General features: G+C 32.5%; 1 protein-coding gene and 2 non-coding genes across 3 annotated transcripts; all 3 read left to right on the forward strand.

Annotated features, from left to right (window-relative positions):
• The first annotated feature begins 8,845 nt into the window (after positions 1-8,845).
• Trnaa-agc lies at positions 8,846-8,917 on the forward strand. The gene has a single exon. It is a non-coding gene; the product is annotated as a tRNA-Ala (tRNA).
• A 3,207-nt stretch (positions 8,918-12,124) lies between these two features.
• On the forward strand, positions 12,125-12,196 carry Trnaa-agc. The gene has a single exon. It is a non-coding gene; the product is annotated as a tRNA-Ala (tRNA).
• A 9,931-nt stretch (positions 12,197-22,127) lies between these two features.
• LOC115229734 (eukaryotic translation initiation factor 5-like) lies at positions 22,128-22,457 on the forward strand. Its single transcript, XM_029800043.1, has one exon. The coding sequence runs from the start codon at positions 22,128-22,130 to the stop codon at positions 22,455-22,457; it is 330 nt and encodes a 109-aa protein (XP_029655903.1).
• The last annotated feature ends 3,088 nt before the right edge of the window (positions 22,458-25,545 follow it).

The raw sequence follows: 25,545 nt of genomic DNA on the forward strand, positions 1-25,545 counted from the left end.
ACCGCTGCCTGGGTGACAGCCAGCACGAAGGGAGGCGAGTCTGTGTTGGTTAAGTTTTGGAGTGAGTTCTTCGTACAAAGACCGACATACAATCTCGTCCTACTGGCGCTGGTTGTCCTCGGACACAGGTCGCCTCGAGTCAAACTGGGAATTCCATAAAAGACCTGCCGCGACAAAATTTGCAGACACTTTCCGTTCGGGAAGGTTTCGAAGAACGATGTTTGAGAGAGTGGGGGATTAGCCGGAAGAGCCAAATCAGAACAGGATCTCAGACCAAGGCCGCCTCAGCGCACAGGTACCAGCCATAATCATCAAAAGCAAGAATGCATAGGGAGCTCATACCGAGCTTAAGGATATAATCGAAATCAGATATGAGGTCGCTTCTGTGGAAGCAGGGTGCACATCTTAGCGTATAAAGGACCTTGGGGCGGAAAAGTGATTTCGCAAGAGGAAAAATGCGACGTGAGGCTCGATGTTTTTAAGCCTCTCGATCATTTTAGCGAGATTCGAAATTTCTTTAGAAAATGAAGCTTCTAGAGCGGAAGGGCCCATGGGAGCCCCAAGGATGGATAGATTGGAGTTTTTGGTGATACGAACCTCTGGAAGAAAATTGCAGCAAAAAGAAGAGGCTGCGGAGAATAAACTATGTTGAAGGCCGATGTTCGCGATTTCAGATTTTTTGCGTTGATAGATAGGCCAATGGCCGAGAGTGATGGGAGGATAAACCGGAGGTCGTCGAAAACGACCTCGGGAGGACCACAAATGGTGGCGTCGTCCAGGTACCAAATGTTAACAGGGGACCGGACAGAATGGGCGATGCCATTAACGCCTAGGGCGAAAAGCACAGGACCCAGGGCATCGCCTTGCTGGACCCCAGTAGATGAGGTGATAGGCACGTCGTCAAACATAAGTATGCTGGGGGTTGAGTAAGCAAGATGTACGAGGGTGTATGCGGAAGAAGCCATTTCGCGGCAGCACTCCAGTAAGTGATTCCATCTGATAGAGTTAAAAGCATTAGATACGTCCAGTTTGACCATGATAAACTCCACGGATGATTCTAACAGCTCACGAATGGAATGGGCCGCAACCTCGCAACCATTGGAAACGCCGACACCAAGTTGAGCGGGCAGAAAGTTTGGAGACAAACAGGGGACAATAGAATGACAGAGAAGCTTAGCGGAGAGTTTCTGGAAAACATTTCCCACTTTAGATGACCGGGTCTCAAGCTTTAGATGACGGCACCGCGAACATCGCCATCCACAAGTTTACTGTTCATTTTTTTGCAAAGGTAGTCAGCGTCTTTTTCCGGCGCAGATGCCTGATTGGAAGAATGGCTAGTGGATAGCTTTGATTTAGCGAGATAGTCAGCGAAGAGAAAAACAATTCAGATCGTACAAACCCAGTTCTTGTTTAACAACCCTGGCTAGCGAAGGAGAGGAGGTTTTATTGCGGTCTCGAGGTGAAAGAAACCCGAGGCCAAAAGAACCAAAGCAAAACAATTTGAGCCAATCGGATTGCCCATCAGAAGCTAAGAAATTATCTATTACGACGGACAAGGAGGAAGCTGCCAGGGTACGAGCGGCCTTAGGGATTCTTGGGGGGATTTGCCGGAGATGACAGAAAAGTTTGATAAATTTGAGAACGAAAGAGACAGAACACGTCTCAGAGATGGGGATGGAATCGGGAAAAGGGAAGGAATTAAGGGAATGGCAAGAGCCAGAAACCACAAGAGGGGATGGCAATAATGAGGCGCCAGAAAGACAGACCCAGGTGGGAAGGCGTTTTGACGTAAAGGCGAGTGAGAGAAACGCACGAAAGATAGAAGAACTCCGTACAAGAAGAGCAAGATCGGCCTCTCTTGTTAACCGCGTTGCAGATGATGCAGAGAGAAAAAGGATTGGGAATAGGATTAGGAAAATGCATAAAAGAATACAAGATCGAAACAGATAATGGATTGAGAAAGGATTACTGGGAGAAAAGAATAAGAAGAGATGATGGAGTAGAAAAGCAATTGACTTGATAAAATAAAACCAAGAATAAGAATTGAGATGAAAGAGAATTAAAATTGATATGAAAGAAATTAGAAAAAGAAATACAAGATTAGAGAACAACAACAAAACAGCAATAAATTATTTTCTAAAATAAATCAAAAAATTCATTATTTTTTGATTGTTTTCTTTTCCTGTTGCATCAAGAGAAATTTTTTCAAATTCCAATAAAAACGTCTTTCAAATTTTTGCCTGCGGGGTTTGCCCTTACCTCGTTGGGCGCACTTACGACGGCAAGTGACACTATAACAAAGCTAATATTAAAGAAAATATAAATCTTTTAAAAATTTTATTTTATTTACCCTTGGAATATTTTTCCTCGTAGGCGAGTTGTCGCATAGCCCTTTTTCTTGACTCCGTTCAAGTCTGCTGTCTCAGCTCAGCTTAAAAAACATTAATTTGCTTATTTGATTTGAATTTCATTGTCAGCAAACTATATTATCTTTTTTTTACTTATTTAAAATATTCTTTTTTTTAAAAAAAACAAATTCAACATTATTTTAATTTAAATGCTGTTGGTTGGTACTTCTTTCGTTCGGTATTTGCCAAATGTCGCAAAAAGAACATCCCTGCCACTTAGACACATGTCATCCTTCGATGTAAACACTCTCAATCAAGATCTCCGTAAACTCCACATCGCAAAAGAAGTAGCAACCGATCAAATGAGATTCCGAGATTGGAAAAATGCAAATGAAATCCTCTTCGGCAAAGATCGTGACATGACTAACTATCCTCCCTTCACTATCCAGGAGAATCCTTCCCCAGTTGTATGTGGAATAATCCCCGCATCTTGGCTATCCAATTTCCAGCCACTAACGGGGTCCTCAGGTCACGTGGGTGTCTAATTAGTAGGCTGGTATGCCTTTTTGTTAACCGTTGGCTGTACATTGCTCTCAAAAGAGTTATATATTCTCAATCATTGTGGAAAAGAGTTTATAATATACATATTGGTGATGTATGGAATGATCAGATATCTGGGAGGGAGTGTAGTCAAGTATTCAGACTCTATGAAACAAGTATAGGCCTGTTTTACTCCTAGGAATACCTTTCTAATGAAGTCATTGACTTTGCTGAGAAGAATTTGGCTGTGGTGGAGAAGGATCGTGCATATTTCCAAGAGGCAGTGCAGCAGGTGGAAGGAATAAGAGATATTTACTCAGTGATGAGAGTAATATTTGTTAATTATATTTAGTATAATTTATCTTTGCAATTGGAGAGTGTTTATAGAGAAAGACTATCTTTGTTGCATTCATCTGTCAAGAGGAAATTGGTAAAATGTAGAAATAGTGGGTTTATAGGACTATATGGTCCAGTTAAAGACGACTGAGAGGAATATGCTGCAACAGTTTACAGTTGAGTGGATTGTCTCGCAGGTAATGAAGGCTATAACTCCCAAATTGGAGAGGGATTCGGTCAATGCTGCTATTCAGCATCTTAAACTGCTGGCTTCTCGTTAAAAATAACTAATTTTCTCACATTCTAATACAATAATGAATCGTTTATTAAATGAATTAGAATTTTTAATTATTATTAGTATTATTTGAGTCTATGTAGATGTATGTACCGATTAGGAATGCGATCACTAAGGCGAAAATATTTGTTACCAAAACGAGTTCTTGACTGCTCAACATCACACTGTATTCAATCTTATAATAAAAAATGAATATTCTAAATATATTATTTATTTTTAACACAATAATATCCAATTATAAAAAAAGTTGAAATTGCTTGACTACTTCTGAAAAAATTATTCACACAAAGAATTTTTGACCCATTAAGATAATTGAAAATCACGCCTAGAAATTTAAATAAACTTTATTTTTTCAAGATTATCGACTTTTAACGTACGATTTTAATTTTTTAAATTTTAGCAATCAACCATCGCCTCCCTACCAAAAAATTGCTCCCTATACTATTTCCCATACTAACTGGGATTAATACAAAAATAAGTGGCATTTGTAGAAATTTTAGTGGAATCAATACAAACTGATTGGAATTGGAATTAATAACAAATTTATTGGATTAGCAGAAAAGCAAGTGAATCAATACAAACTGATTGGAATTAATAACAAATTTATTGGGAATAACAGAAAACTAAATAGAACTAACAGTAAACTATAGATTCGACTGATTTTACAATTTTTGTAACATAAATTTAACGCGATAATATGAATCAACAAATAAAGTTAAAACCATCAATTTGCTTAATCTACATCAAATTCCCAAAAATGTCGAACGGGGGGGTCTCCTCTCTCAGCAATCCTTCCCGCAAAGCAGACTTTACAAAATGCCTATCAATAAAAATTCTAGACTGACTCTATTGATTTGACATTATTCAAAAGTCCTTCTTCTAATTGAGACACCTTCATGTTGCAGGAAAAAGCACAAATTGCTCTCATGACATCGATAGGACTAGTCGCTCTCATACTGCTCAGAATTTCCGTGAATTCACCGTCGTCAGAACAAAGTGATTTGAAAAGATCTGCGGTTTTTTCCGTTGTTCCAAATAACTCATTTCCGCGCACAAACTTGTAGATATCCACGAATTTCAGTTCAATCAAAAGAGAAATGGTTTCTTGCACCATTTCCATACAGATTGCAGAATCTGTGGATATTTGTTCGATTGTCCGTTCTCCGTCGACCAGGCCGAAAATGAGGATGGTCTGAAGTGACCATTCTACTAATTCTGGATTTCTCAATCTGAAAGCAACGTCGAATGAATTAATTTGAATATTTTCACTGAATTTTTGAGGAAATGCAATCCTTCTTTTGTAAAGTGGAGATATTTCAAGAGTGGCTTCCTCAAATTGGTTAAATTGATGATAAAAATCTTCAACTGCTTTATTCATGTCCACAATATTCCCATCCTTAAAGATAGCTTCGTCTAAGGATTAAAACACGTGCTAACTCTGTAATTCAATCGAGTAAAAAAAATCAGCTATGGAAGATATTATTGGCTCAAAAGGACTACTGGAGGTCTCCATGTCCAAAACAATGATGAAATTAATTGTGAGACAATTCCGAGGATATTTCCTGTCGTTGATGTTAAGAGGGTAGCCAATAAACTGAAGATAATAAATTAGTTATACTCGAAAGCCGTCAGTGCAAAATGATATTATTGTATTTGAGAGTTTGGGGTTTGGCATGATGAAACACGACATTTGTCTCAACTCTTTTTCGTCCACTACGTTCGAGGGGAATCGGGAATGGATTGTAAGGCCGTTCGTGTGGTGAAAATATACGAAAAAAACTGCTTTTATTTTTTTTTCGCATTTTAAAGTCATTGTTGATATCACCAAAATTTATTCTTATTTATTCAAATTTGAATTTAAAATAAAATTAAATTGGTTTTTTTAATTAATTAAATATTTTAAGAAAAAATTTTAAGATCATTTCGATATTTTAAACACGCATTTGAGAGTAAACTTGGCTGATCTAGTTTCAGGATGGCTGAATTAAAATCAATGAATTTTGTCTCAAAAACACGAAAAACATAGAATATGTTGTTTATTTATCAAATAGATAAACGGACATGTAGTGAAACGCCAAACTTCCTCAAAAATTTCCATTTACAGCTCAATTTCCAATTCGAGTATAAAAACCTATATTACATTTATTGTCTTAAATTTGGTGTTTAGTAAAAATATAAGATTTTATGGAACCCCCAAAATATACTAGAAATCGACTTATAAATTGTGGATCATCCTTAATATCCAAAGACGAAAACTTTGCTCTGCTTAAAATAATTGGGCATGGAAATCAGGTTAAAGCATAACTCACAAATTTGAAATATAGTCACTAAGTGCAGGAATTGTTCAAATTTATGAAGCTTCTGGGCCTAAGTTTAACCAATGGAAACATAACAACAAGGGAGTTGCATGTATTATCAAGGATCACAGAAATCGCAAATATGCTATCCAGTTAGTCTCTTTGGAGCAGGTTGTTCAATTATTTAAAACTTTCAGAATCGAAATCTTTTAAAAGAATTTCTGTGCGCGGATTATCATTATTTAACTCCGTCGGAGAACTTTCTGACATTCAAAATTGATGTATTTTTTAATATCTAATTATATTTTCGAATTTACATGTAATAATTATCTAGAATCTAATTTATGGACTTAATTTTGAAAATATACAAGAAGCTCAACATTTTCGTCAAATTCTTAAAGAAAAAACTAAAATTAACAGTTATATCTTTTATAACTAATTAACAGAAAATGTGCAAATGGCCTTGTCAAATCAACACAAGTCATTAAGAGATAAGAAAAAAACCAAAACATACAATTCATTGGTTTTATTTATTGTTTTATAAATTCACAGCTCAAACCTGATGTGCTGAAAAAGTTAGAAATTACAAAAAATGATCCAACGCTTAATAAAGAAAATAAAAAGATGAATTCCAAAACAAAATTTATGGAAAAAATTAACAAAATAATCACTTTTATACAACCGAAAAAAAGTTGTTCTAAAGGAATAATAGAACCCACCACGGTGAATAAAAAAATTGAGAAAAAACATTATCTGACAATTTCCCCTTCCTCGAAATTTGATTATTCGACATGTCGATTGCCAAAAAATTCTTTATCAGTTCGACAAAAATCAGAATTTGAACGATCCAAAACACTAAAAAGTTCGTATATTTTAATAAAACGCATAGTCAAGCCAGCTAATAGACCTGCATTTGTTCGACCGCTGTCGCCTCCTCCATTTATAAAAAAGACTAATAATTTTGGTTATATAATATTAATAACTTTTCAGTTGAAAATACGCCCTCTCCCCCTGTTGATCTTCTTGCAAGTATTCGAAAAGGAATTTCCTTAACAAAAGTAAAATATTTCTAAATTTGTCATTTAAGGTTGTTAAAGAACAAAATAACCATGTTAAAGAAGTAGGGTTATCATCGATACTCAAAGATGCTCTCAAAACTCGACACGACGCTCTGAATTCAGGTTTATATTATTATGAAATGACCAGATGAAAATGACGAGGAAATATGGAAAAATAATTGGAGCGATTGATTCTGTTTTTAGAGGAATTACAACGAATATTTTTTCTATAATTAATCTTTGCGTAAAAAATTATAATTAATTGATTTATTTAAGTTTAAAATTTGTTTACTATCAAAATTGAATCTATTTTTAAATGTTAATATAAACGATCTTAAAACTGGATTAAATCATCTTTAAAATTTTATTAAATAAATATAATTCTGTCGCGAGCGCAGCGAGCGACCGAGCGCAGCGAGCGACCACTCAATTTCTAGATCCGATCAATCAAAAAATCTATAAATTGACAAATACCCAGGATTGTATTTGGGATTAAATATATTCGATAACAAAAATTAAAATCGATGCCAAGCAGAATGAGCTTTAAAACGATTTCATAAATAAAAATAATATTTTAAAATTTATAATTGATATTTTAGAATAATGAGAAAAATCTAAATGCTTCATAATTTATAAAAATGTCAAAACAAGAATCTTCTGAAGGAGCAAGCCTGTCTGCACAGTTCATTTTTGATTAGAAGACCTAATTTTAGAGATTAAAACGAAAAATAGCAATGAGATCTGTCAAATTATTACCCCCCTCACACCTAAACCAAATTAGCGTTCAGTATTCATTGATTTTACTTTTTCTATTAAGGTCTACTTATAATTATTTTATGGGATTCAATGGAAAACTTAAGTTATTTCATTTTAATTTTAAATCATGTTAAAATTTTAATAATTAATAAATATATTTGTTGATGATAGGCTTGTTAGGTGTCAAAGTCGCGTCTAGCGCTCGGTCGCGCGCTGCGCTCGCGACAAATTCAATGAATGAAAAGGCAGAATTTTGTAATATACGCAAAAACTTGTTGACAATTTCTCACTTTATCACAAAACCCAACTTAGTCGTAACTTTTACAAGAGATTATGACAAATTTGAATATTTTGACGAAATAGTGAAATTTAGATTTTGTGAGTTAAGTCAAAGAATTCACAAATTTTTTGGTACCATAGTGAAATCCATAAAAAATATGTGAATTTAAATCAAGATAACAAATTTTTTAAGCAAAAAATCAAGACATTGTGAATAACCCAAATTCATTAAGTGTAATACCGCAGCGGTTAGCTACTAAGACAGAAGCGTTACCAGTCATCCAACACAAAGACTACTTTTTTCATATTTACAATAATTCACATCAGTCGCTGACTACCAAACTCATGTTGGTTCACAACTCCACACCGAGAAAAAACGAGAACCATTAAGAACCCAACTTTCACTATAGTCCTTGGAGGTAAATTTAATTCTGTTTCCTTTTTAATCAACCAGTCTCTGTAACTCTTGCCTGGAATGAAATAATTTTTATCATATTTTTAAAAAAATATCTAATTTGAAAACGTAGACAAGTTAAATAGAACGTAAACAAGTTTGAAAAACGTAGACAAATTAAGTTTTTTAACGCAATTCGCTCGCGATATAGGGCGGAAACTGCCTATCTATTCGCTCGTCCTCTCAATCAAAGAATTTACATCGTGGATCACTTAGCAAAGATTATAGTTTAACAAAATTAAAAAAAAGTTAAATAGAGGTTCTGACATTTTTAATATTATTAAAAACATTATTGTATTTCTAATTGATTTATATAAAGGCAAAAGTTATCTATTAAAGAAAAAATTCGGACCTACATATCACCAAGAATATTGAAAAAAAACGAGAACATGACAATCAAACAGCCATAAGATCAAAATTAAACAGCCATAAAATCAGATTAATTTGAAGAAAGATTAATTGATTGACGAAAAAAGAAAAAAGGGGATGTGGCTTAGTGGTAAAGCGCTCGCTTAGCATGCGAGAGGTCCTGGGTTCGATTCCCAGCATCTCCATTTTTGTTAATTTAGCAATTTTGGGTGATGTAATTTTACATAGATTAAAAACGGAAGTAGATTTTTTAAGATACTTTTAATTATGGAATTACCTTAAGTTATATTCCCAGTTTTAAGAGCATCGTATTTGAATATTTGTGCCACAAATACTCTTCATATTTCTATTATTAACGTAAAAAAGGTTTGGGTTTGGTTAATTTCTAATATTTCTTTTGATTCACACCCAAAAAATTACTCTTTTTTTCTCTTTAATAAGAAAAGGTTTCTTTTGGATCAAATTGAGATTTGTCATATAGGTAGGTTTTTTTGACATAAAATTACTTAAAAGTTCTAACAAATAAAAATCAATAAAAACAAACTTTTATTTGTTTTTTTGTTGCTTTTTTACCCAAACACTTGGCTGCTTTCTTAGAATTTTGCTACTAAGTACCTCGATGTCATTACTTATTGCTTCTTAATAAACAAACAAAATTTGTCATCAATATCGTGCTACAGAAGAGAAAAAGTTCGCTAAAAAAGTTCCGACTGTGCACAAACAAGAGTTCGGTGTAACTGAGAAAACAATTTAGGAATTAAAAACTAAAGAAAAATTACATAACAATTCTTTTACAAGTTTGAAAAAAATCTGTATTGTACTGAAACCCTCCGAAGAGTAAATTTATAAAATGGATTTTGGATCTTAAAGGCTATAATTACTTCATCAATCTACTATCCATTTGGATCCGAGCGTTACAGACTGCCAAAAATGTTGGCCATGCTGATTTAAAGGCATCGAAAGGATAGTGCATGAGCTAAGGCATGATATATGCCTTAAACAACGCATGCACATTACTTAGATGCTGTCCAAAGTTATAGAAGACAAAGGCAGTTATGATCGCAGAGACAGTAAAGTTAATTTTTTGACTAAACATTCAGATCAGGCGGGAAAACTTTCATGAGATCTGAATAAAGTCCACATTAATAGAGAAAAATTAAAAAATAAGCAGAACACATATTATAATTCGAAAATTTTAGATAAAAAGGTTAGTCAGTTTTTTAATGTTATTTGTTTCAAAATCTTCAATCACCTGAAATTTGAGTAAATATAAATGATAACTTGTAAATAAATTTGAAGAAGAATTACAGGATTCCGAAAAATTAAAATATTTGGGGGGATTTTCATCAAAAAGAATCTCAAGCAATCTTTGTATTTCTTTCCAACGAAATTCTGTATTTTTTGAAATTTCCACAAACTTTTCATAAGCTTTCCTATAAAAAATAAATTTAAACTTATACATTTCAGATATTATTTTAGATTGTTTTTTACTTATAGATGTAAAATTGGTCCTAAATTTTTTACAGTTTGATTTTTCAGCCTATAAAACAATATTAAATAAAATTCATTTCCAAAATATAGAATACTTTATAGCCAATCTGATTTTTGAGCATCATTATGTACTTTTGTTCAACGTGATAACTCTGACTCAACAATAATCCAAGTTGAGACCATCCCTTTATAGAAAAATTTTCAGATTTAGCCGTCATTGTATTCGGTTTGTTACTACTATTAGATAAATCATACATTTCGTCATTTTTCAGAGCAGAGAAACACTTCATTTCTTTATAATTTTTATTGATTTCGTAATTTAGCTGAAGAACCAGTAAATTTTGTTTTTTGAAGTTTAAATATTGTCTATAAGCATATAATAATCCAAATATTGTTGCTGTAAGAGATGTAAATATAACTATTTCGTTAATGTGGTGTTTGTCTTCTTTATCATAAAGAATAAAATAATCAAATTTTTACTGAAAGGGGATCCAAAAAGAACTACAGATAGCGCCATAAGTTGTAGCCTTTTTCTAGATATAGGAACAGAAATTCCTAATGCTTCCGAGATGAAGGTCATGTTTGTAGCTAATCTATAAATTGAATATTCCAATGGAAATACTTTGGAATGTCTTTTCCAGAAAGTTTAGATTTTTTAAGCATTTCTTTATATTGAGGTAATTTGACATGTGTTTCAAGCCAATAAAGCATTTGATGTGTCGTCCAATTATGGGCTAGAAATGACATATTTGATAAAACGTTCAGAAGACTTCCACAATTTCCAAAATTCAAAAACTGAAATGAATGGATCGTTATACTGAAATTCTGAAAAACGTATGTGACTTTCATACATATGTAACTCCTCTATCAATAACTGTATATAAGAAATCATTCTAAGACCTGTCTGGTTTCTTTTAATTTGACAGATTTGTCGTTGTCTTCGTCAATTTGACTATAAATCATTTGGATTGCTTTGTACTCCTTTGCTTCCTCGATAGATTTTTTATTATTTGGATAGCATTTTTGATTATTTGTGGTTATGTGATCCTAAATAAAATCCATAATAATATATCGTTTTTATCATCAATTATACCCTAAAGGTTTGATATAATTTGTATTTTTAAAAAAATAATGATTTAAAACCTGTAGATAATAAATATCCGAATCGGCTAAAATTTTAAATTTTGTATTAATATTAAAAATGCTGAAAAGACACATAAAAATCATTATTTAATCGTTAATAACAGATGTGTACAGTTTATTTAAATACTAGAAATTAATTTATATAACCCAGAGACATTTTAATTAATAATAAAATAATTATAAATGTTTCCAAGTATCGATAAATGTCAAAGTTTCTAGATTTTAGATGTCATTTTTTCTAAAAAAATATGTAAGTTGCCAATATTTTTTTGATGGCAAATATTAAAAATTAAATACATCGGGAGAAAAAAAGTTGTTAGCTATCAAAACGTAAAAGAGTTTTAAATGCTTTAAAAAATGAGACCTCAGTTGGTTGCCTTATTATCGAAATTCTTCTATAGCTGAGATGACGTCAAAAATATTTAACAACGGTTGCTAAATTGGGATTTTTAGTTAGAAAGGAAAACAAAAAGATGTTATTAGTTGTGGAACTGTTCATCACGTGAAGTGACCATGCAGTTAAAAAGCATCGAAATTATATTGCTAGTCAAAACTCAACTTCTAAATTAAAGTATTTAAATCAGGTGTAATTAAAAGTTTTTAACTATTTTAAAATAAATTTTAATTAATTATCGATTTGGTTCATGGGCAAAAAAGTTTAGGAACCCGGCTATAAATATTGAATAATGCAATAAAACAGAAAATTAGATGATTGGATATTGGCTGCGTCTCAATGATTTTCAAAAGAATTGAAGTAAGGGGGTGTGGCTTAGGGGTAAAGCGCTCGCTTAGCATGCGAGAGGTCCTGGGTTCGATTCCCAGCATCTCCAGTTTTTTCTACGGAACTTTACTTTCTGTACGATGTTAAGATTTTTTGTTATAAAATCTTTCATGATTGAGATCCCAATTTTTACCCTAAATACGTATTCAAGGCTAAAGAAAAGCAACGACCAGAGAAGGTTGGCTTGTTTACAAGCGGGTAGCCAGCCCCTAAGCGGCGCTTGGCTAAACTGTTACCCTTGTAATACAACTGGCTGCCTTCTTAATGATGAATCCGTAAGAATTGGAGTCTGTCTAAGCTTCGGTCTACCCGTTTATGCAAAACACCGATGTCGCTGCGCCGTGTGGACCGACGAGTTTGGATATCACTCCCTCTCATGCCGAAACGAAATTGGACGTTCCTCACGACATTCCAAACTGAACCAGATCATTCGATCTCTCCGAACTGCTGGATTCCACACACAATTGGAACCTGCAGGGATTTTAGTTGAGGACGGGAGAAGACTCGATAGGATGATCACATTTCCATTTCAGAGGGGAAAGTGTCTGATTAGGGACGTCACGTGCGTGAACTTTTTTTCCAATCAGAATATCAAGTTGTGTATCGAAAATCCGGGAGCCCCGTCTGAACGGGCTGAGAAGAGAAAGAGTGAGAAATACGCTGGAATTGGGAATAGCAGAGTGTTTGTCCTCCTGGCTGTTGATACGTCAGGAATACAGGGGCCTTCTACTCGGACCCTACTCCAGCGGATTGGGTCACTAATGGAAAGGGTTACCGGCGACTCGTGTGAGCACCGGTATTTAACCGAACGAATATTTATAGCCATAGTCAGAGACAATACTCTGGCTATCGGCCAATGACCATTTTTCTCTTGTCCTTTTATTAATAAATAAATCCTACTTGTATTACTCAACGAATTTTTTATTTTTTTAATGAACAATTCATGAGAAAAAAGAAAATAAATAGAGTGTCGGGATTTTCGTAGAGGACGGGAGAAGACCCGATGGGATGATCACATTTCCTTGAGCGTCAATCCAACGACAACGCGCTGCGAATCTGAATTAAGACCGAGACGCTTTTGACGAATTCGATGATGAATATAGACTTGTTATTATTATATAAATTTAATAATCATTTTATTTATAAAAATGCGTGATTAATAATTTCTTTTTTATTTCATTATTATTTATGTGCTTTTTCATGTATTTTTAATTCATTTTCATTTTTAAATAATAAATTACAATCTTTACATTTTAAAACACTTCTATTAATAATTAAATGTTATTACCAATACTCTGTGTTTAAGTTTGTTTTATTTATTATAAGAAGTGGTTCTTGATTGTTTACAAAGTTAAATATGTTCACACAGGGGAAATAATATCCAGGAATCATCATTGGTGTAATAAATGGGCCAAAAAACAAATTATTATTTGATATTAAATTCTAAAATGTTTCAACCATTTTTACCAAATCATTATTGTTAATTGACGTTCGAGGAATATTGTTCGAAGAACGAGGTGTGTAAGAGTTTTTTTTCTTGTTTTTAAATCTAAATAATTTTAAACCTAACTAAAAACCTTATATTTTTATGGTGATGTAGCTGATGACTTTTGAGCATTGATTTGTTTATACAAGCATATTCACACAGGTTGCATTTGAAATCTCTGATTTTTGTATGTTTAGATTTAATATGATATTTAAAATGATGCTTAAGATCGGTAATAAAGTTACATTCCGTGCAGCGATTAATTCTATTCGGATTCATATGTTTTTCAGCCATATGATTATAATGATCTTTCTAAAAATAAAACGAATATCTAACGTCATTTGATGTCTGATGTCCACATAATCGACAGCTAAATCCGAAACCCCACATTTCATTTTCGGATTCATTTTTTTTAATTGGATCTTTATTTCTGCGATTCTCATCGTCTTCTAAATTTTTTTAAAAAACGAAACAAACCATTAGGAAATTCCATTTAATAATAAAACTTCACCACAGACTTATGATTTTTCCTTTTATTTTACTTAGATAACAAATATTTTTACAAAAATCAAAATATCGTTAACGTATTAATTAATTTTTAACATTATTTCAGAAAAATTATTTTATAATCAACAAAATACCGCAAATAACAATGAATTTTTTATTATTTAGTTTTGAAACCAAATTTAAATACTAAATTTATATTTTTAATGCATACTTTTTTTATTACCCACCAAGTAGAAATTTATTTATAGTTAAATTTATTGATTCTAATTTTTGTTTGGGAAACTTGATAGCTTAATGTTTTAGCCATTGTTTATTTATAGTATTCACCACTTTGATTCAAACATTAAAACTGCACTTTAAAAATACAAAAAATTGCTCATCCTTAGTAAGCAATTTCAAATTTTCTGCTTCGACCATTTGGAAAACTATTTCTGTTAGTATTAAAATTTGATTCGAAATATAATTAATTGTTTAAAAAGTAATTAAATTGCATCATCATGGAATAATAGAATTCTAAAACAAGTCTACTATTCATCCTGAAATTCTAGGTTTTAAAAGATTTTTCAGTTTATTTATTTTGCATTCAAAATGAATCTAAATGAAAAAGAAAGAGCAGATTGCGGGTAAATAAGATAAAAATTTGATTTTTTATTTGGTCTATAGAAATGCGCTTATAAGTAGAGATATATGCTAGCTATATTTCTTTTGTAATTTTTTAATCATCTTTTGAAAACATTGGATATTGGAACTCTGCTTTTTAACTTTGAGAAGTTTTCTATGCCAAATGCCTTGTACCTATAAAAATTCGATAATTGGTTATTTTTAGTCATTAACTTATGTAATGCAATTGCCTGCATTTTGAATAGAAATAAACTATCTTAAAAATGTTTAATTTTTTGAGAAATCATCTTATACTTGTTTTTATTATTTTAAAGAAGATACGACCGCCAATAATGTTATGAATGAATTTATTGTGGAATATAATTGTGGTTTTGTGCTCATTGTGAAACTTTTTTGAAAATTTTTTAATGAGTTTTAACACAATGTGTGTATGATGTGTGTATTATTAGCAAATTTTTGATTTTTGTAGAGGTACATTTATTCATTGGTGAAAAATTAACTAACCGGTTATAAAATAAAATAGTTAATCTGTTAGAATCGCTTAGTGGAAGCCGAATCGCAAAATAGTGTTGTTTCTGACGCACCCTGAGCTATCTCACCACGTAGTAAAGAAGAACGTGAAGACTGATGTAGTAAATCTCTAAGGATTAGTTTATTTTTTTATTAAGTAATAAATATCTCTGCTGAATTATAAATAAAAAAACAGTCTATTCAAAACCGGTAAAAACTGGTAAGCGGATCTATCAAATTAAAAATATAATTCAAAGTCTATCGTAAGGCAATAAAACAGTCTAAACTATCTTTTTAAATAAATGGAGATAATAAAAATGTTGACTAGATTTTTTCATTACAATAACTTTTTATCTAAGAAAGAAGGTATTAGAACATTAACATGTAATTTTTTATATTTTTTTAATCGGCAGATCAATCAAAATACCACTTGATTTATTTAACGATTTATCGGATCAATAGGCCGAAAAAGTTGAATATAAAAAAGGAGTCAATTAGCGGTTAATTATTTCACTAATAAAAATATTATTAGCCAGTAATTAGAATGTCTAAAGTTATCTAAGCGTCAGTATTAATCCACATTTCAGATTTTCGTACATGTGGATCCAGAAACAAAAGAAGAAAACAAAAAATTTGTCATTTCAAAAAAAGCTTTTCGATCTATGAAAACGAAAAATTTTAATGAAAATGTTCAATCCCAAAAAAATATCCAATCAATTGAACGTGAAAGAAGAACATCATTAAAGTTGATGGATAAAAGAATAGAAGAAGTCTCAACATGTCTTGGAAATCTCTCAAACTCGGCTACAAGTTTTTTTTGCTTATAATGATTAATAGGGAGACATAAATATAGTTTGACAAGAAGTAAAATTTGATTATCTTATTATAGGAAATAGTTTATTGGGTCCTTATAATCAAGAACAATTTTAAACTTTCTTGCTTATTACAAATAAAAATGATTTATAATGCCATTTAAGTAAAATATAAAGACTACTGAAATGAATGAAATGGAAAATTAGGTTTAATTGACCTATAAATGGCAAATTAACAATAAAATATGTAATTTATACTAAAAAATATGACATTTTATTATTAAAAGTTGAATATTTTCTAATTGTAAATTAATTTTAGTACAAATTATTCGAGTACATAGTCTTAGCATAATATTGGGACATTTTTTTCAAAAAACTACATGTTTAACTTAGAAGAGTTTAATCTTAAAACTGGAATTGACGGCTTATGTAAAAGTAAAATAAAAAATCTTGCGCCCTTTTCGGCCCATGAAAATAGCCGCACCCTTTAACAGTCTTTGAAATTCCAATTCAAACGCACCCCTGCAGTGGCGCTCCCGCTATTGCCAGAGACATTTTTTTAAAGAAAAGAACTTGCATTCAAAAAGAAAGATGGCATTTGATGCGACTCAGACGTTTTGAATCAAAAATTTCATGTCGATCTAACCAGGCCTACTTCAACACAAATCGGAAATCCAAAAAATTAATACATTCTGAAATAATTAGAAAAGTGACTACTGTAAAAAAATCAGTCTTTTGATCAATTTAGCCAAAATAGAAATGGTCATGCTTAATTTTTTAGTCATTAAACAACCATGCATTAGTTTTCATGGAAAAGTAGAATTTAATTTTAAGCATTTTCGCATATTTTTAATGTACTGATAATTATTAATTGTTATTTTTTGGAAAAATTAAACGAAAAAAGAGTTTATACTTTATACTTACTATATTTTCTTTTAAAAGTTTATATCTGCTAATATTTTTTATAATTACCTCCAACTTTCACAGTCAGCTGAATTTTTTCAAATGAAAAACATTTTCAAAAATTCAAATATTAAGCTAGCAATAAATTTCGAGATCTCTCGTATCCTAAGCAAACGTTTTTCCACTAAACTAATTCACTTCGTAATGTTGTCGTTGATAGAGATCTAAAGCATGATGCGTCCAAGAAAAAGTCGTCCTCCATCTTATGTTTTTTATTAGTTTCAAAATCCAAATTTATACTTAAGTAAACTGTCCTATTTAATTTTTATTTTAAGTACACTCTAAAATAACAATTTTTAAAATCTCCAATCAAAAAAATACAAATCAGAATTTTATTTAATACTTAACAATAATTCAAGAAATCAAATGGTTCGAAAAAGTTTGTAGGTTTTTGTACTATCATTTGTAATGGTTCGTTCATATAAGTGGCGTCAGTTGACTGATCAATAAATTTGATAGAGACACTCGGTAGTTGCGAAATGATTGAATCTTGTTTGACTTCAACATTGTAAATAACATTCCCTTCACACGAATATAAATTTTCCTTGTGATAGAATATTAAAATTTCTGTATTTTTGTTATTCTATTAAAATTTAATAAACATTTGTAACAATACTTGAGAAATGGCAATATTATGACATTTACTTAAAGTATTTTTACTGGAGTATATACAAAATGGAGTAAATATGTTCGTCGGACTAATAATTAAATTGTAAATGAAATACGTGATAGGACATTTAATTATGACATTTATTCCAAAAGTAATCGGTATATTTGTATTATCGCAAATAGAGTCCCATTTTCTTTAAAAATAAAAAATAAACCAACGCTGAGATATTTGTTTGTATTTTATCGCCATAGTAATAAAGTGATTCCAAGCAAGTTGTGGAAGATGTTATCCCTTGTGAAGTACCTTTTGCAACATTTCCTATAATTGGCAAAATAGTTTTTGCAGGGGAGTTTATAACTTTCCGAACTAATGAATCAAGTCCTTTGATTTTAGTTCTGTAAACTTATACCGTTTTGATAAACAACACAAAGAATATTTTTCGAATATTGTACGGAAGGCGTGCAAAGTCCAGAAATACACTGACACGTTATTCTTTTACAAGACTGTGGTAGACGACTAATAATTTATATTTTTCATATTTACGTTTGGTTACAACAGCTATAGTCACAGGTAGAATTGGATGCCGAACATTTGCAATTGTTTGAAATCCCTATTTGATGTTTTATTTTGTAAATATTTTATTACCAGTTATTTCTGATGACAAAAAAATAATCAACAAAAGAATTTTCATTTTCCTTAACTACATAAAAGCTATTTTATTACTTATAAGAATTTTATATAATTAAAATTTAGAAAAATTACATTTTATTAAAATGCATTTTTTCGAGAAGAAAAAGGTTTCGGATGCTTTTCTCCATAAACAAAAACAGTTGGACGGCATCAATTTGAAAGGCCATCATGGAAATGGCCTGCACTGAAAATTAGCCATTGACCACGCTGAAAAAAATCTCAACAATCTTATGAAGTTCTACGTAAAAATTTTGCCAAAGACAACCAAAGGTCGATTCCCCTCCACTAAATCGGGAAAAAACCAAAAAGGGAGGCGGAAACCAAGTACTTTACAGACAACCAATGCATTAAAGTCAATCAAGTCAACACTCTCAAGCTGACCTGATGAAATCCCAATGATTTTTTAAAAAAACTTTGGAAACCATGGTATTGCTGCACTGTTCTAAATTTACAATCATTCTATTAACAAAAACTGTATTCCTTCTCTGTGGAAAATAACTCATTTACGCCCAATCCTCAAACCAGGAAAACCGAGAAAGGGAAGAGCTTCTACAGACTAGTTTCCTTACTTTGCTCCATGTCAAAAGTTCTAAAAAAACTTGTTCTCCAGAAAATAAAGAGCTATGAAAACCAACGTATTGAAGTGCTTCTCTAGACTTTGGAAGTTTAAAAAGCACCCAGTATTTTGATGTCTATACAACCATGTTTCTCGTATGCATGCACGAGATGGGGCAACTCCATTTTTTGCTTCAATAAACGGAAGATTGAGGCAAGCCTGAAAAGAACTCTACCACTCACAGAGCGTTGGACAATCGACTCCTACAAGCGTGGAAGACCTCTTGATGCTATATGGATAATCAGATGAAGAAATGAAGACAAGGCCCATACGACCACTACACGCTTGCGCAAGTATTCGTGAGGAAAATCGGGCCAAAATGAGGAGTCTCCTCGTGCGTGTCTGGATCACTAATAATTTAACTTTGTAATCTCAACTATTGAAACCTCTTAAAAATTTTGAAAGTTTTTATTCAATATAAATATTGTTTTTGTCTAAATAAAAGTTAAAAATACGAACCGTACAAAAGTATCACGAAATTTTAAGTAAAAATTAAATCAATACATAAATAAAACACATCCCTTTACTATCATTTAACAATCAGGAATTTTTTTGAGTGTGTTTGATTCAATATTTGAAAAAGAGTGTATTCAGATTTAACAATCAAGAATTCTTTTTTGAGCACAATTTTGTAAGTTTGAAAAAAATCTATCGCAATACTTGGCATTATTCGATACACTAGAAAAAACTTATGGATGTTCTGAAAAGTTTTCTTCACCATTATGACAAAACATAAAAACCTAGTTGAGACTAACGGAGGAAATGTTAAAAAACGCGGCACAAGGGAGTTTTAGTTAACTTTATGGAGTGCCCTTAATAATAGTATGACATTCCAACCATTTCTAGAGAAACTCCCTAACCTCAAATTGATATCGCTCACTGTCTTTTATCTTCAACATTAACAGAGGAGATAATTGTTTTAAACGGCATTTTTGAGTTTTTTACCAAATGAAGGTGACTTGAACTTTCAACAAAGGAGCAAGCCTGGACATCCTCCCGGCCGTTCTTTTTACAGGTTTCGTACTAGTTTCGGCACTGCGGTCTATGTATTCAGTTTCAGAAGGATCAAGCATAACAGCCCACATTAATCACGCAGCTCCAAATTTTTTTTGTGAAAATTTAGTAGATTTATTTAGAAATTTACTTTTTTGAGTTAAAATGATTGGTTCTATAAATTTGGAAATTCAGAATTTCAGAGCTTCTCACAAATCAAAATATCAACGTGAAAGAATACTTTAAATATAAAAGTAGATAAGTTCAATGTTTTGTATTCCAAAATGGTTATTGTCAAACCTAATCTCTTTGTACATATCCCTGATTGTGGAGACCGAAACTTATACAAATTACTACTTGTAAAAATTATTTCATTGGTCTTAACATCGAGATAAAATCTGCACAAATTTTAGTCTCAAAAAATAGTCGCCATTTTGTATAGAAAGTCAAATCAGTTTTGTCTGTATAGTTTTGATTTAAATAAAATAAAATCAATTTTATTTTTCGAAGTTTTTTACAATATTTAAAACTTTTATTGATGTTGTTGGTAGGTCCAAAATTCCATAATATTTAATTAAAGATTTTAACAAGAAAGTTTACTCAAAAAATTACTTCAAAAACCATAACCGAAAAACTATCAAAGCACTTTAGCGAAGGGACAAAAATCAACGTTTTAGATATTTCTGGAGGATGTGGTGCATTCTTTTCTGTAGAAGTAGCATCCAAGGACTTTAAAAACGTGCGAGAAGTGCAACGTCATATGCGTATTAACAAAGTAACAGTTTTATTATATTTTAGTGCCTATCCGATGAATTGAAGGTTATTCATGGCATTAGAATAAAAACTTTTGATAAAAATGATTGAAATAAATTTTGACTTAAAAAATTTCAAGTTTTAAGGCGTGTTAAATTTACTTACGGAAAAGACACAAGTTCTTAAGTCGGCTTTTCAAAATGATCTCTTTGACCAGCAATCAACAAAAGATATATTTTAGTGAATAATAATTAAATTTATTTTTTATTAATTTAATTAAAAATATTTTTTTATTGGCTTACCTTCATGAATTTGTTCTAGAATTAACTATATCACGTAATTTATGCAATATTTGTGGTGTTGTCTCTACTCGCTGTGATATTTATTGCTAAAATAAGCATTTTATAGGTCTAAAAACATAAACATTCAAATTTAATGATATACTCAAAATCCAAAAATGTCTGTAAATATTAAAAATACTGATGATGAATTTTTTCGCTACAAAATGCCTCAAATCATAACCAAAGTTGAAGGCAGAGGAAATGGAATAAAAACCGTAGTTTCCAACATAGTCGAGGTTGCCAAGGCTTTGGGACATCCTCCAATATGTAATACCCTCTCCTCACATTTCAGACCCGACAAAGTTCATGGCTTATGAGTTGGGGGCCTCCACAGTCTACGACGACAAGAATGAACGGTACATCATAAGAGGGGCACACACGAGCGAGAAATTGCAGAGTCTTCTCAACATTTTTATATCAAAGTTCGTCATTTGTGAACAATGTGAGAATCCAGAGACTAGTTTGGTATGTTTTCAATCTATAACTATTTTAGCAAACCAAGGGAGACAAAAAGAATGTTATCCTCACCAAAAACTGTCGTGCTTGTGGTTACAGTGGAAAAGTGGAGTCTACCAACAGGCTAATGTCATTTGTTCTAAAAAATCACACTCATTATGTAAAAGAACGTGAATAATCCAACAGGCTACGGATGCTGTCCCTTCTGTGGAGGAGCCTAAAAAAGATGAGGCAAATTCGGAGGTTCAGTCGTCGGTTTTTGCCAGCCGTGATGATAAACCACGTGAATCTCAGGAAGATCGATTGAACCAATTTTATGAATATGTGCGGGTATGATTTATGTGTTTATAAATGTAGAAATTGGTGGATTCTGGGGTGGATGTGGCCAAATATGATGTGCTTATTCTGAGGGAGGCTGAGGCGTTGGAAGTGAAGAAGCACGCTCCCCACGTGCTGGTGGAACTGCTGTATGATCACGAGATCTTTGACCAAATACCGCGATACAGAAATGTCTTTCTAAGGGTTGTGTGTTGGGAGATAGTTTTAGATTTGTTACGATGACAAGAGTGCCCAGAGAGCATTGCTGAGTGCATTTGTGGACTTTATTAAATATATTGGAATGATGGGTGAAAGTGCGCATATAATCAAAGAAATGTATGACTGTGATTTGTTGGAGGAGGATGTTATTGTGAAGTGGTATGATAGGGTTAGTGGTGAGGGTTATTTGCAGTGTGTTAAGAAGGGGAAATATTTGGGACTGATGAGGGTTGTTCAGCCATTTATTCAGTGGTTAAAAGACGCGGAAGAGGAAGAGAGTGAGGATGATGGAGCAGTCGTCATATCCTCCACTGGTGCTACGGGAATTCAGAATGTGCAAACTGAGGCACCGGTTGTACAGGAGCATGAGCAGCATGAAGAATCGGATGTCGATATTAATATTGACGATATCTAATTCCCTCTTTTCTTTCCTAATACTAATGATCTTTTGTTCTTTATTATGTATCTAATATTGATATGTATTTAATATTTGTCTAATTATTCTCAAGCTTTTTAATCAGGTTCACAAACATTAAAAAATCACAAGGGCCACCAATATTTTTTAACAATTAGTTATTATTTGAAAAATCAATATTAGGCTTAATTTTAATAGTTGAAGTACGCAAGAATTAACTTAGATCAATTTGTGGCGACTCTCGGTTTTAATTCAAATAAGTTTACTAAAAGTCGATTCTCAGACATATGTTAATCCAAACATCGTTAAATTGATTTTAGCATTATTGATTAGATTCGGAAATGGGCCCTCTGGAAGTCTCGAATAAAATTCGATTATTTAGATGCCGCCGAACACATTTTTCAGAAATCAATTTATTCCTGTTAGTAAATTCCGGAAACCTCCTCAATAATTAGCGGAGTCACAAATAATCTCATTTAATTAAAGCTTTAAACGTGAAAATTTTTAAAATAACAGACAATTTAGCAGTTTCGAAGATGCCGCCGACTCGTTTTCGAAGATGAAACCAGAGCCAGACCAACACCGGCTGGCGTGCCTGCTTTCGGCAGCACACGAGCATCGACGCTTACTCAACGTCATCGACGGGTTCCCTATTGGACAACGAAACACTGCGCATCGGGGTCGCTCTTCGGCTGGGGCTCGATGTCTGCGCCTCTCATCCCTGTCGATGCGGAGGTACGGTGGACGTGAAAGGCCTTCACCCCCTCTCCTGCCACCGGAGCGCAGGCCGCTTGCCTCGCCATGGAGCAATCAACGACGTTATCTCAAGAGCTCTCAACGCTGCTGGCTTCCCCAACGTGCTTGAACCAGTTGGATTGGACAGGGGGGACGGCAAACGCCCGGACGGGATGACCACCTTCCCATTCCGAAACGGCAATTGCCTGATCTTGGACGCCACGTGCGCAGACACGTGGTCCCCATCCGCTCTACTGTCATCTGCTTCTTCTTCCGGCTCGGTCGCGGCCGTGGCGGAAGCCCGCAAAGTAGAAAAGTACAAGAATCTTGCCACTCGGCATTCCTTCGTGCCTGTAGCTTTTGAGACATCAGGCGCTTCCGGTCCGCTGACTTCATGCTTCGTAAAAGACCTCGGTATCCTCATCGCTCGGAAGAAGATGGATGCTCGCGAGTCCTCTTGGTTGAGGCAGAGGATCTCGCTCGCAATCGTGCGCGGGAACGCGCAAGCAATCCGTTCGGCTGGGTTAATTTAGTTAACTGACAATTGTTTTGTTTCTGTGATTAAAATGGAACGTACGAATAAAAATTTAGCAGTAATACAATTTTTAATTTTTTTTTAATCATCACAATTAACCAGAAAAATCAAAATGAAACTAAAGTTAGTTAGAGGACTAGTAGCAGAAACAATTTTTAATTAGTAGCAGAATTTAAGCTTTGGTCAATAATCACTAGGGCAATTTAAGTTAAAAAAGTTAAAATATATGAAAATGTGTATTTTGGCTTAAAAGTAAAAATAAAGTATTTTTTAAATGAAATAGTTACTTATTAAAGAAAAAAATAAAGTTAAAAAGTTAAAAAAATTTTTTATAAAGTTAAAAATTTTAACTTTATTTAAAATAGCGCGTGGGTGTTTAGTATGCCAAGAACTGCAAAAACAATGTATTTTAAGGCAAAAAAAATTGTTATTGAATATCCGCTGGAGTTTTTATTACGAGAGAATGGCGAGTTGCAATGTCAACTTTGCTTATGCACAGTCAGGTGTGAGAAAAAGCATTTTGTGAATTCTCACCGAGAATCGAAGAAGCACTCAAATTTATTAAGTTTTTACAAATTAATATAATTTTTAGAGAATAATTTCTATCAGCCTTGTTTGGACGAGTTACCCAATGATGACTGGTCAATGCAAGTCACTAAAGCATTTATTCAATGCGATATACCCTTGCATAAATTGACTATGCCTCCTCTAAAGAATTTATTCAAGAATACTTCTTTGCCTCTTCCTTCCCAATACAAAGCAAGAATGTGCGTTAAACAATTGAAAACTGAATATATTGTATTATTTCAAGAAAAGTTTAGGTTTATGAATATATAATTTTTTAGAAATCAACTTGTATTCGCCATAAGTGACGAGGTCACTATTCGTAGTCAAAAATTTGTTGCAGTTTTAATGGGGATACTTAAAAATCCCGATAAAACTTATTTGATTTCTTTCGTAAAAATTGATAAAACTTCTACCAAAGAAACAATTATTCAAATTGTTGACGATACGATTAAATGCGTTTTAATTGAAAGACAAAATTTCCTTCTCCTAATAACAGATTCCGCTAAATATATGCTAGCAGGTTTTAATTTAACATATAATTATAGCTGGAAAAGTTCTTAAGCTTTTATATCCAAGGTTATTTCACGTAACTTGTGTTGCTCATCTGATGCATAATTGTTCAATGAAAATCAGGACTATTTATCCTGAAATTGATTCTCTTATTGCATCAATTCAAGCGGCAATAACAAAAAATAACAAGAGAAAACGACTATTTAATGAAATTGGAATTCCACCTCATGTAGTTTTAACTAGATGGGGTACTTGGCTAACTGCTGCATTTTATTATGCAAAAAATTTAATACATGTGATAAACATTTTCAAAACAATTCCTGATGATGGAATCATTGTTCAGGCTGCAAAAAATAGCCTAAGAGATGAATCTCTAGTAAAAAGCTTAAGTTCTATTGTTAGAAATTATTCGACAATTCCAGGTAAAACTAGTTTAATAATAGCAGAATTATTGTGCAAATTTGAAAGTTCTCACTCCTCAATAGAGTTAGCTTACAATGAGCTAAAGAATTTAAAATTTGACGACGAATCAGATATAATTGAAAAATATTTGAATGAACGATTACAAAAAAATGATTTATGTCAAATTATAAGAATGACAAATTCATCAATTTCTCCTGAAGAATATTGTATGCTTTTAAAGTGTCAGCCTTCATCCTCTTCCATAGAACGATGCTTCTCTCAAATTAAAAACTTTATGAGGGATAACAGAAATTTTAATATTGAAAATATAGAGAATTA

This window comes from Octopus sinensis, unplaced genomic scaffold, assembly GCF_006345805.1.
Source record: "Octopus sinensis unplaced genomic scaffold, ASM634580v1 Contig13644, whole genome shotgun sequence".
NCBI classification, from domain to species: Eukaryota; Metazoa; Mollusca; class Cephalopoda; order Octopoda; family Octopodidae; genus Octopus; species Octopus sinensis.

Excerpts from the sequence above, each read along its gene's own strand:
- LOC115229734 (XM_029800043.1), top strand. The coding sequence starts at position 22,128 with ATGGGTGAAAGTGCGCATATAATCAAAGAAATGTATGACTGTGATTTG.